The sequence below is a fragment of the Euprymna scolopes genome, chromosome 32 (assembly GCF_053919585.1).
Source record: "Euprymna scolopes isolate OS-2025 chromosome 32, ASM5391958v1, whole genome shotgun sequence".
Taxonomy (NCBI): Eukaryota; Metazoa; Mollusca; class Cephalopoda; order Sepiida; family Sepiolidae; genus Euprymna; species Euprymna scolopes.
Window position 1 is genome coordinate 49013290 of NC_136513.1, and position 12702 is coordinate 49025991.

The 12702-nt window shown below is 35.2% G+C and overlaps 1 protein-coding gene across 10 annotated transcripts in view; it reads left to right on the forward strand.

The window, feature by feature from the left end:
- Positions 1–12702, forward strand: part of LOC145256327 (uncharacterized) — a 288407-nt gene that overhangs the window by 72924 nt on the left and 202781 nt on the right. For all 10 annotated transcript variants that reach the window (XM_080115098.1, XM_080115092.1, XM_080115089.1 and 7 more), the window contains exon 2: positions 3891–3983. In XM_080115098.1, coding sequence (XP_079971224.1) covers positions 3972–3983 — 12 coding nt within the window. In that variant the 5' untranslated portion in view covers positions 3891–3971. The remainder of the gene's footprint in view (positions 1–3890; positions 3984–12702) is intronic.

Genomic DNA, 12702 nt, shown 5'->3' on the forward strand with positions numbered 1-12702 from the left:
TTCTTCTTTAAATATTACTAACATCTGGTTGCATTTTATGAAATTAATTTTTTTATTGTAAAATAATCATTTACAAAAATATTATTAAAAATCTTTCATTTCACGATTTGGTTGCTTGTTTTTGTTTTACAGCATATCAACCCTTTTCAAGTTGAATCCAGTTATTTTGAAAATTTTTTTAATAGATTGTATATATATATATATATATATATTTTTTTTTTTTATTTTATTTTTTTTTTTTTTTTTAATTTTTTTTTTTTTTTAGTCGGTTTCTATTTAAGTCATAGTTGGGACTCTAACAGGTATTACCACTCCAGGTCAGAGTGGACTTGGGAGCAATGGCAATTAAGGGGTGGCTCCACACTCCCCAAAGCCCGCAAGCTGGGGCCTCACCATCGGATATAGTTTAAGGTCATATCCAGGACCAATTTCATGATTTGAATTTTAAAATCTTATTTATTTTTAAATAAAGTTAAGACGTAATTGAGCAGATCTTGGTGTAGTTTTTAAATTTTTTTTTCCACTTTCATCTTTTTCTTTACGTGTTGAAAACTGTCCTATTTTAAAGGAATGTTAAACGTAGCCAGTGGTCTTGCTGCTCTTAACATACTATTAACATACCAAGGCCACAGTTAAGAACCTCCTACTCGAAATTGACAGTTGATATACAAGCTTTCAGACGTTGTCTCTTTACCTTGTTGTCTCTTCTACGTATCTCTAATTTCTTTTATTCTGTGCATCTGATGAAATAAAGAGTTTTACATTTTATTGGATAACTCACATCTATATCAGTAGTTCCTAACCCCCCCCTTTTTTAGCCTGTGACCCCCCCCCTTATGTATTGGAATGCCCCCCCTCCCCATTTAAAAGAAAAATGTTTTGACTTTTTTATTTCATTTTATTTCAAAGTCCTCAAATCAAGAAGCCCTCTTCTTAGAACTAACACGTGATCTTTATTTCAATATTCCATTAAAGTTCTTCTTTACCGTCCAAATACAGAGTTAGTAAAGACGTTGAGAACATAATTTTTCTTTCCCCAATTGACCGTTTAAATATGTTATATTATATCTTTCCATTTAGTCTTCTGGTCTTACTGGATTACAAGACAAGAATTCATTTATTCTGGTGGAGTATCCAGCATGCTGTCACTTGAAGTAACATTGCTTGGAAGATCATTCCTTGCAAAAGCCAGTGAGGATTAAATTTCCATTAAAGTTCTTTACCGTCCAAATACAGAGTTAGTAAAGACGTTGAGAACATAATTTTCCTCTCCTCAATTGACCGTTTAAATATGTTATATTATATCTTTCCATTTAGTCTTCTGGTCTTACTGGATTACAAGACAAGAATTCATTTATTCTGGTGGAGTATCCAGCATGCTGTCACTTGAAGTAACATTGCTTGGAAGATCATTCCTTGCAAAAGCCAGTGAGGATTAGTCATACCGAGGAGATCTTATTTGAGATTTGAATACTATGTAATTTTGAATACCTTAGGGTTTATTTCTAGGGAAAATTATCCTCATACTGGAGGGACTCTAGACATTTGAGGGTAGTGTCTAGTACGTAATCAAGCTCTGACTCCAAATGTGCATCCACATGAACAATTATCTAATATTATATTTCTCTTTGTCCGTCTCTGTTCACTCCACTGTAAGGTGCAACAAAGATTTATGGTATCCATTCGATGCAAAAAAAAGTATTACGGTATCTGTACTTCAAAATGAAATGTGCTTATTCGAGTAACCTGGGTAATGTAGTTTCAGAATATAGATGAGACGTCCCAAAAGTAAAGCCTCCTATTTTTTTTTATTCTGCTCAAATGGATCAGAGGAAATTGTAAATTGCATTGTTATGACTGAACTGATGCATTCATGACCTGAATGCGTCGTCTCTCTATGGCAGATATTGACAATGTGAAACTCTATGAAAGCAATCCCTGTTATGGACTGGAGTCAAAAGCAGAGGTGCATCATTGAAATCCTGACATTGGGAATGGTCGTGACTATGTAGATAAATAAATTCTGGAGCACAAAAGGTCACTTGTTTTGATGGTACCACTTCTTTTATTGTAGCTCTTCAACTTTTTGAGTTAAAAAAGAAATAGGAAACTTTATGACCCTCATAGATTGTAGGGCTGGTGAGGGTGCTAATCAATCTCCAAAAACCTAGTTGTTGAACAGGAACGAGAACTTTATTATATAGATTAGTTGTTCTTAACCGGGAAATGAGCACGGGGTTAGCGTTCATAATTTATAAAAAAGCAAAAGCAACATTCGACTCTATAACTTGAAAATTATATTATGTTTCTGAGTTTTTGATTGGATTGATAGGATTTGTTATTTATTGGATAATAAATCTAAAAATTAAATTTGTGACCTTGAAATACTAAATTGTTAACCTCTTCAAATCTTTTTGTTTTGTTTTGAAACGTTAATATTTTAAATTGTGCTAACTATTTCATCTGATGATTCCTCTAAAAGTCTGAATTTATTTTACCATTATTTTGTAATTCATTTAATTCCATCATGCAAATATTCCCACATTATTGTCATAGTCTGGAGCCCCTGGAGGGGCATAGCCCATCTACAACTTTGTAGATGCTTTTGTAGCGAGGAATCCTTTTTTCATTAATGAAATGGCATTTCAAACTTGGACATTTTTATATATATATATATATATATATATATAAAAAATGTCCAAGTTTGAAATGCCATTACTTATTTAAAGTTTCGATTTAATCAACTCCCCTCCCTTTCTCTAATAAAGTAGTTAATCCTCTAATTTCACCAATCTTTCACTGTAACTAATTTTTTACTTTTTTATTATGCTTTTTAATCTCAATATTTTTAAAGGGAAATGGCTTCATACAATATGTGAAGCCACTTAATGTAAGGAGCTAACAAGAATAAAAGATGATTATTGCAAAGACAAAGATTCCTATTGACCTTAGTCTTGAAAAAACCAAAGCTATAGGTAGGAGAAAAACAGTCGGCAAGAAGAGCTCGCAGTTCTTGGAAATTACAATGAGGTATCAAAACAGTAAATTGATGGAGACCACTGGATCAACAAATCAAACGAGCAGGAACAAAAGAAGCAGGAAATAGATCAGACAATTTTGAAGAACACATGCCATAATAGTATTTATAAAAAAGACTGAGACTTTTGTGAAAGAGGTTGACGAGAAGAAAGGATGGAACCAGTTAAATAACAGCTATGTTTCTACATTTTATCAAGAGCCTTCAAATGGGACAGATTCACCAGTCCAAATTGGAAGAACCCCCTCCCCGCCCCCCGAAGAAATTCAAAGAACTGTTCAACAATTTAGGTTAAATTTTAACAATAAATATTAAACAGCAATTAATATTCTCTAAATTTGGTTTTAAAGGGAAAGCGCATAATGAGCGCATTTTTTGAAAGTTCAAAATTAAAATTGATCCATAGTTATTAGACATCATAGAGCAACTTTCCTTGAATGTCAATTGTTTTTAAGACCCCATAAGTCTTATATCCGAGATACTTTCTAGGATCAAAATCATGTAATGGATTTTGATCAGGATTAGAATAAGGATCCTAGACATAAGATTTAGTATCATTATATTTTGATTTTAATTTTTGTTAAAAAAAAAATAGCTTTTGTTCAGGCAAAGTAATTTTACCCATCATGGGATGAGTTTTAATGTAAAATCAGCAATTTTTTTTTATTATATTAATATATTTTTTATTCATTCATTTTTTTTTTTTCATATATACGTGGCATTAAATTTACAAGCAGAATTTTATATTATAAATGAAATAAACAAGAATACTAACATGAAAATTCCATAAAATAAAGAAAATTTAATTTTAAATATATATTAAAATAAAAATCTTGTTTTTCTTTCATTCCAGGTAAATATCAGGGCTGCTACATATTCCACCATAGACACACCTGGCCATCTGCTTGAGGAGCCTTCCAAGGAATAAGGAACCATGGCAAACCCAGTAAGAATCCAACATACCTTGGGGGAGGGAGCTGTTCTTGCTTAGTTTAAAGTTTTTATTTATATATTTTGTATATATATGACATAACACTGATTTTATTTTAAATATACACACTTTCCTCATTTCTTTTTTTTTTTTTTTTTTTTTCCTTATAAAAAATTCCTCAAAACCGCTCTTAAATGAGGGCCAAACCGATTTAATTAACATTTATTTCACATATTACTTTTAATCATGAATATTAAAAAATAAGTCTTCCCTTTATAATTGCTATATATATATATATATATATATATATACTAGCAAAGATACCCGTGCTTCGCACGGAGCTTTGTTGCGCACTCGGGTACCAAAATCTGTGGGCACCTTTCCAGTAAGTTGATGTTGTAAGAGCAACGATTGCATAAGGTGATTAACATTTTAACTACCTCTTGTAGTGACTGAAATTCAATCAGGAACTTTACAAAACATTTTCATCAAAAAGGAAGGTTACTTGATGTTACATAGTAAATTTTTCATTGAAGTAATTTTCAACTCTTGCTTAAATTTTATCTTGCACATTCAATACTAAAAACTTACCACAATCAGATCATGTCAGTTTTTCCTCATATCCATTTCTCGAACTTTTCACTGAAGAGCCTCAGGGTAAACTACATTTCTGCTGCTTCGATTTGGAGCCAGAATGTAGAGTTTTTCTGAACTTCCTGTCCGGCTGATGGAGACGTAGAACATACGGTGACTGAAGCAGTCTGATGTCAAGTCTACGCCAATGGTGTTAAATGTCTGACCTTGACTTTTGTTTATGCTCATTGCAAAACACACCTTCAAAGGAAATTGGAGTCTCCGGAATTTAAATGGAAGTTTTGAGTCCGATGGATCTAAGGGGATCCTTGGCAGTAGAACGGTTTCGCCTTTGTAGGGACCACAGGAAATGGTGGCCTCAAGTACATTGGTGTGCAATCTGCTGATAACACATCTGGTTCCGTTTGTTGATCGAAGAATCATGATTGGCGATCCAATTTTGAGATTTAAAATGTGTGGAGGCATTCCAGATATCTCCAAAGAGTTTAAAAACTCCACAGGGTAGTGAACAGCTTCATATTCATTAGTAGCCGAATCAACTGACTTGTATTGCTTTGTGTCTCCTGGAAATTCATCCATTATTGAATTGTTCAAATGATTCACATTGCTGTTTAATGGCGAAATAATAGCCCTCTCAGCAAGCCAATCCGGTGATTTTCCATTGTTTTGCAGGTCTGGGTACACTTTGTCTTTCAGTTGCTTCTGATTACCGACACATTTACCAAGCGCAGTTGGAATCTTAATTGTGTCAGGTGAAGAAGTGATAGGAAACTGACCATTACCGATTTGGAGAAGCAATTTTGAGAAGTCTGCTGCAGCTGTGTTATCAGAGATATAGGCTCTCATATTAGTAGTCAGTCTCTTCACTATAACGTGCCTCCAGAGATAGGATTGTTTCAAACTTGCATTGACAATGTTAGCCCTTGTGCCATTTTTAACCACTGGGAGGATTTGACAGAAATCACCGCAAAATAAGGTTGGAATGCCACCCATGGGATTCTTGTTTCCTGTGATGTCTTGCAGTGTTCGGTCAATTGATTCATAAGCACTCTTGTGCGTCATTGGGGCTTCGTCTACAATGATTGCAGAGGTGTCTCTAATTACATTTGCCAAGGCTGAGTTACCAGTAATTTTGCAAACTGGCTGATCCATTCGATGAGTATCCAAGGGTACTTTAAAAGTGCTGTGAAGAGTGCGGCCACCTTGTAGTAGAGTAGCAGCAATGCCACTGAATGCTGTTGCAAGCACAATCTTTCTCATGGATCTAATCTTTGCAAGGATCAAATTGATTACAAAAGTCTTGCCCGTACCACCTAGAGCATCAAGAAACATCATGTTTTTGTTCATTTCACCTTGTGCTTCCAACATTGCCATGAATGAATTGTAAACTTCTCTTTGAGAATCGGTCAGTTTTTCTTGCATAATTTCTGCTTGTAGGGAAAGTTCTTCAAGATTATAAGTAACTTCACGTTGATACTCTCTCGCGAGTCTTTCATCTCTCCCTTGCATTGGTGCAGGTAATCCATAGCTTGCCAATGGTTGACCGCACATAAGGAGAACTTTTTCTTCAATTAGACAAAGAGTTTTATTGTAGATGTCCTCATTAAAATCTGCTTCTGGATTGTTAACTTCTTGCCTGTATCTGTGAAGAATGTCTTCAGATATTACATCACGAAAAGCCATCCAGATCTCAAGAGGATTTCTTGGCTCACAGGCTGTTAAAATTATCACAAATAGGCTTCGCAAATTTGAAGGTGATTGAGTGGCACTTGCCTCTCCTACTGCTTGATTAAAGTGATGGTCATTTTCTAGAAGGCCTCGAGCAAGGCACGCTGCTCTGTATGTTTCAAACACCTGACCATTGTATGCTCGCAAATTTTGAAATGAAGTTGGACCAGCAACCTCATTGAGCAACAGGCGTAAGAAATAACACTCCCCTGCTTTTGGACTAATCGTGTAGATTCTCCCAATGCATGGTGCCTTCCATACATCATCATTTTCAGTACCTTCAACTTGTACCCCACGCATTCTTCTCATCCATTTCTTTGTCGATTTGTTCCAAGTGTAAAACTCAGGGACTTCTACGTATTTGAGACCCCTTGCAAAGTCATCCTCATGGCAGAGTTGAAAAAATGCTGTCAAAGTTGTGGCAGGCGGTGGACCTTGGGCTCGTTCCAGAGCAGTATCAGCTGAGAACATGACACGCTGCCCATTTTCAAGATGAACAGAAAGTTGTACAATTGGGGGGAAATGTTCATGGATGGGATGTTCCAATATCCTCCAGGCCGCCTCTGAACTGCCGACATACCTTGCATTCTGGAACTGCTGGATCTCATCCACAATGTGACTTTGTACTTGGCCTTGTTGGTTAGCTGCTCCATCAGTTCTTTGTAGTTCAAACACTGCTTGATCACATCCTTTATTCACGTATTTGAGGACATATTTGATGCTTTGGATCGAGCTGCAAATTTCTACGTTAATGTGAGCGTTGAACTGCTGAAGGAGGACCTTGTTGTACGGAACAATCCACTGGTTTGTTATTTCTTGATTAACATACCGACCATTTCTCTTCATCCTTATTGTATCAGTCTGGCCTCCATCTTCTGGTTTTCTTCGCCTGTACTTGGGGTAAGAGTCTTGGCCTTGCTCGGTACACTGAAGAAATTCTTTTGGGTATTTTTTGGAACATTTGTTGTCAATCATACATGGACAATTTGGATTAAATGGTCCACAAGGTCCATGCACCATATGTGCCATCACTTTAGCATGAAGATCAGGATCTTCCTCTTTGTCAGGGATCTCTGCAGATATGCAGAGATCCATTTTTTCTGGTAGAAGTTTGTCCTCTGGGGCCTGCCAGGTGAGGATGTGTGCATGCGGCAGTCCTCTTTTTTGATATTCAATACTGTACAGGAAAGCCCTCAGCCTGCCAAATCCTCCCTTTTTAATAAATTCAAGTAACTTTTTTAGCTTCTGCCTGAAAACCCTGGCAACAATATCTGGACGATCCTGAGGGTCTTGCCCTTGAAGACAATTTTCTGTAATTTCTGTCCACTTTGGATTTGTTGTGAACGTGATGAAGAGGTCGGCTCGGCCCATTCGCCGAACATATGCCATGGCATCACTTTGACGCTCAAACATGTATCGAGGGCCTCCTGCATAAGTTGCCGGAAGTACAACTCGTTGACCAAACTGTTCTGGATTCCCATCCTCCCTAAGAATTGAATCTCTCAAGTTGCTATAATTGTCAGCTCTCAGGGTCTGTTGCTCACGCCTCAGGAACTGTAAACGTTCTGTTTCAATCTTGCAGTACACATCCACCAGCCATTGTTGAAATAGCCTTCGGTACCAGAGAAAATAGTTTCCAGGCCGAGTCATTAAATGGTACGAATAAAATTGCTGTTGGGTAACTTTTCGCCCATTGGATGCCTTCATGTAGATGTTGTAAGATGGAGAACCATAGGGGTACATTAACGGGTACATTAAAGTATCGTAGAGGGGATGTAGTTCGAAGATCCATTTTAATGTATCATTTCTAAAACGCAAGACAATATCCCGGTTAGCTGTTGGTTCATTCTCCATTAATATTCCAATCTCATACGTTGTTGTTGGAGCATTGAATCGCCGTGGATGCTCTTCTTGCGACCTTCGGTCTTCCCTTATGACAACTTTATGTTCTACCAAGTGTTCTTCTTCAATCCTCTCCTTTGTTGTTTTCAGCTGACAAATAAAGCTGTTGTTCTCATGTAAAAATTCAGTCAGACTTTGGAGAATGTCTCTATTGAGTCTACTGTCACGTCCCCGATTATGTAGTTCCTCTTCCAGACTATCCAAGAAGTAGACTTGAATAAACTTTGCTGTTTCATCTTCAGGTGGTAAAAGACTCCCAATCTGGTGGCAAACCTGGCCTCGAATTCTAAAAGAAGGATTCCACCCATGTACTGCCGCAATTTTGTGACCAAATGATGTCATTGCAAAACAATTGTTATAACAGCGTAGATTTTGCAGAAAATCTTTAGAGATGGGACTATTGCCGGAGAGCAAATCTTGAAGCAACTGAGGCAGTGGTGGAAAGCTATCAAGCACAACTTTGCCAGAAGAACAACAACAACCAGGGGTTTCTCCTTTAAATTTTACAGCTGAGCAATGTTGACATACTTTGTCCATTTTTCCTATATCAGCTGTAGTGAGAGAGTCATTTTTGTTGTAGAGCAATCCTTTTCTATTGCAGTGTTCTATTTCATGGTGTCTCAAAGCAGTCATTCGTTGTCTAGCTGCCTCGTTTTCTGTCAATTGCTGGGGCAAAGTCATACTCTCTCTCCATGCAGCCTCTCGTTGTTGCCCTTGGTATAGGCGAAAGCTTCGTTGGGTTTCCGATTCATTCTGATGTCGTTGAGCCACTCTCAACTGACCTTGTGTACGTCTACTTACCTCATATAATTCATTCGATCGTAATATTGCTTCTCTTTCCAGTGCATATCTTTGCCTTTCTTGAATTTCATCTTGTGATGAATTTAACCGCCTTACAGCATGTCTAGTTCTGTCAGCTTCACGTTGGGTTTCTCTTTCCAAATCTGACAGTCTTGCTCTCCTTTCTCTTTGACGTATCCTGTTAAGTTCTAGACGTCTTTCTCTATCTGAATTGTTTTCATTGGAGCGAATTGCAGCAACTCTTAGTCTATTAGCTTCCAATCTTTCCATTCTTTCTTCCTCACTTTCGTTTCTACTTCGTTTGGGTGGCATAATTTCGGTTTTAAACGGAATTGTTTAACGATATTAATGATTGTAAATTAATTAAGCGTAAAGGAAATGTATACTAACTGAAATGGACGAACTATAAATAATATTTCTGAATAGTACAATTATAAACAATTATATTGTACCTATTTACTATGCCTCCCCACGGGACAGAGTTAAACACCAGGGTCGTTTTTTAACGTGGAGAAAAGGTACAAAAATAAAAATTGTCTCAGTCGTGAAGGATTTCTCCTCCACCGAAAGAGAACAAGAAAATGAAGTGCAGCATCTGAAGAACAGATGGTATTTATTTGCTCCCCCACTGAGCAAATTAGGCACAAGGCCGTTTTTAATGTGAGGTAAAAACCAGCTCCCCTTAAAGTAGGCAAAAAGGGGGCACTCTGGTTACCAAAAATAATAATTGTCCCAGTATAGAGGGTCACCCCTCCATTGACCGGCACAAACCATCCCAAGTGCAGCATCTGAAGAACAGATACTACACTTTGATCTTGACCAAAAGGAATGAATAAAAGCGACCTACGTGTGACTCATTACTTCCGGGTGTAAACGTCACAGTCTAAAAGTAATAATTAAAAAAAAAAGTAAATGTAAAATAAATGTAATACCAACTTAGGTTAACTAAGTAAACAGTACAATTAAAACAGTTCTATTAAAACAAATAATTACTAAGATCTAGGTAATTGTTAGTCTCATTGTTATGGTTTTAAAGAAAAAAATGTGTAAAAAAAGTTCTGCTTTTGTGAGTACGTGTATTTCTTTTAAATTACATAACCTTTTTATTTTATTAATTATATCTCTTTTAAATTTATATATTTTGTTAGTAAACTGGAAGAAATTCAGTTGAATAAAACCTTGTTCGTGTTCTTTACGTTAAACTCATATTTTTATAAAAGGTTCATCCGGTTTAAAGAAAGCGCTAAGTTTAAATAAGACTGGAAATAACTAATTCAATATATAAATAGAAAAATGAAATAAATATAAGCTTTAAGTCTTAAGATAGTAATAATCAAAATGTAATAAATTATTTGTAGTTCAAATCTATGATAAGACAGGCTTTCGAAATAGGCTCGACCAGAAAGATTAAATTGGAACGAAATTATAATCTCCGTGCCATTTTCAAAACAACCCCACAAAAGTAACGATATCCTGCAGTTGGTTAAAATGACAACGTTGGTTGTAAGAAAAATGTAAAAGAAAATGCGCTTATCTGTTTATTTTGACCTGTTTTATTTAATTAAAAAAAAAATTGGCTATAACTGGAAGAGAGCGTTATGTTTTGGGGGTTGTTTAAAAAATAGAATGGAAATAAAGTTAGTTCCGTTTTAATTGTCTTTAATTGCGGCAAGAAGCGCTAACAAAATCGAAAAATCACTGTTTACATTCGAAATGTTAACTTTTATAGGTTTACAGGTTTGCTGACAAGGCTGGGGGTGTTTAATACAATTATTTTACTAAATTGATTTTTTTCATTTAAAAATAAAATTATTTCTTTTTTAATAAAGTTTTAGGTAAATTTATACAAATACCGTGACAGCGAATTAGTAGAAAAAAATGTACCCTAACCCTAACCCTAACCCAGTTTTCAGATTCGTGTTCAGCACACCGAAACGTAACAGAATACTACGTAAAAGATTTTACTAATTCGCTGTCACGGTGTTTGTATAATAATACCAAGTATTTTAAAATATTTGTTTTTGTTTATTTATATAAAATTACGATAGTTGAATTGTATTCTTTCAATTATATTGGCAAGTAAAATATAAAAGATTAAAACGGAACGAAATTGAAATTTCCATTACATTTTCAATACAATCCCAAAACATAAAGCTTTGCTCGCCAATGAATTGTTTTGATAATATACGTAAAGTGAAATAAATCGAATATAAAATTAAATGAAAATATATTAAATAATTAAATGTTAAATAGATTTTGTAAATAGTACAGTTGAAATGATTAGAATATTTCCAATATGTAATAAGGTCGAGGTAATTAGTTAAAGAGATTTAATATAATGTGATATGCAAATGAGCATAAGTCATTCGATATGGGGGTGGTTTGTAGACTAGTATATAAAGAAATTAGGCATAGATTCTTATGTCTCCTATAACAGAAACATCCTAAAATGGGTTCTAATGTTTCTCTACCAGGAGAGATCTACCCTCTTACCTCCTTTATATTTCGTTGATGATGGAGAGCTGTACACACAGACAGAAACACACGAACCCTATTACTTTATAAAAATATATAGATATATACACAATATTTCCACAGCCAAACAACATCGCAGCTCACAAGAGCCATGACAGCAACAAACCAAGACTTGAGTTTCGCCCTCATTTGGGCTCATCAGTTAGACATATCCGAACCTGGGATTCGAAACTTGAGCCTCTTTCATGCGAAGCAAGCACTCTGCCAACTGAGCAAACCCCCCACACACAAGTCTATCAACTAACACAGATCAAGCAAACCATGGCAAAATCCGACTGGAATAGACTTACTTTGTCTCGACAAGGGATGCGGTTATCCAACCACTATAACCCAAGCTGATGTCTCTTAAGTAGGAATTTTAAACTCAATAAGATGATGCCATCCAGCAATGCTAACCTTGCAAGCAATTAGTAATAGAATTTTCAGAATGTGAAAGATTATATAATTATTTCCACAGCCAAACAATGTCGCAACTCACCAGAGCCAGGAAAGCAAACAGACCGGAAGTCCAAGAATTAAGTTTTGCCCTCATTTGGGCTCATCAGTTAGATATATTCGAACTTGGAATTCGAAAGCCATATATATATATATATATATATATATATATATATATATATATATATATATATATAATAACAATGATTATATTCCATGTTTGAAATATTTATTTTTCTTAAATTCTTTCAGTATTTCAAAATTTTGGCACAATTTTACAGATCTGTTTTGTGATGCAGAAGCAATCGAATTAGTATGTCAATATCGAATCTTCATAGAAATTTTCAGCTTAGAAAGAATTATGACTAACGTCGAAAAAAAAAAAAAAATATGTTTCCAACAATGGCTGTTTATATTAATATAGTTCTGTTAAAAATATACCCACAAAGCCAGAGCAACAAGCTTTGACTTTGAAGGACGAACACGACACGATACTTCTGTTAAAAATATATCCTTAAAAAAAAAATTAATAGACGGGAAGTATATGTAAATATTTAATATACCAAAAGAAATTGGTCAGATTTATGAAGTTAGACCTAAATAGCATTGTCTCTGATTACCGAATATTTAATTTTGCTTATCTAGTAATTTTTAGAAATTTGCAATCTATTTTTTTGTTCTTTACATGAAAAAAAGAAATCCCAATCGATTACATTCTCTATTCAACCTGATAATTATT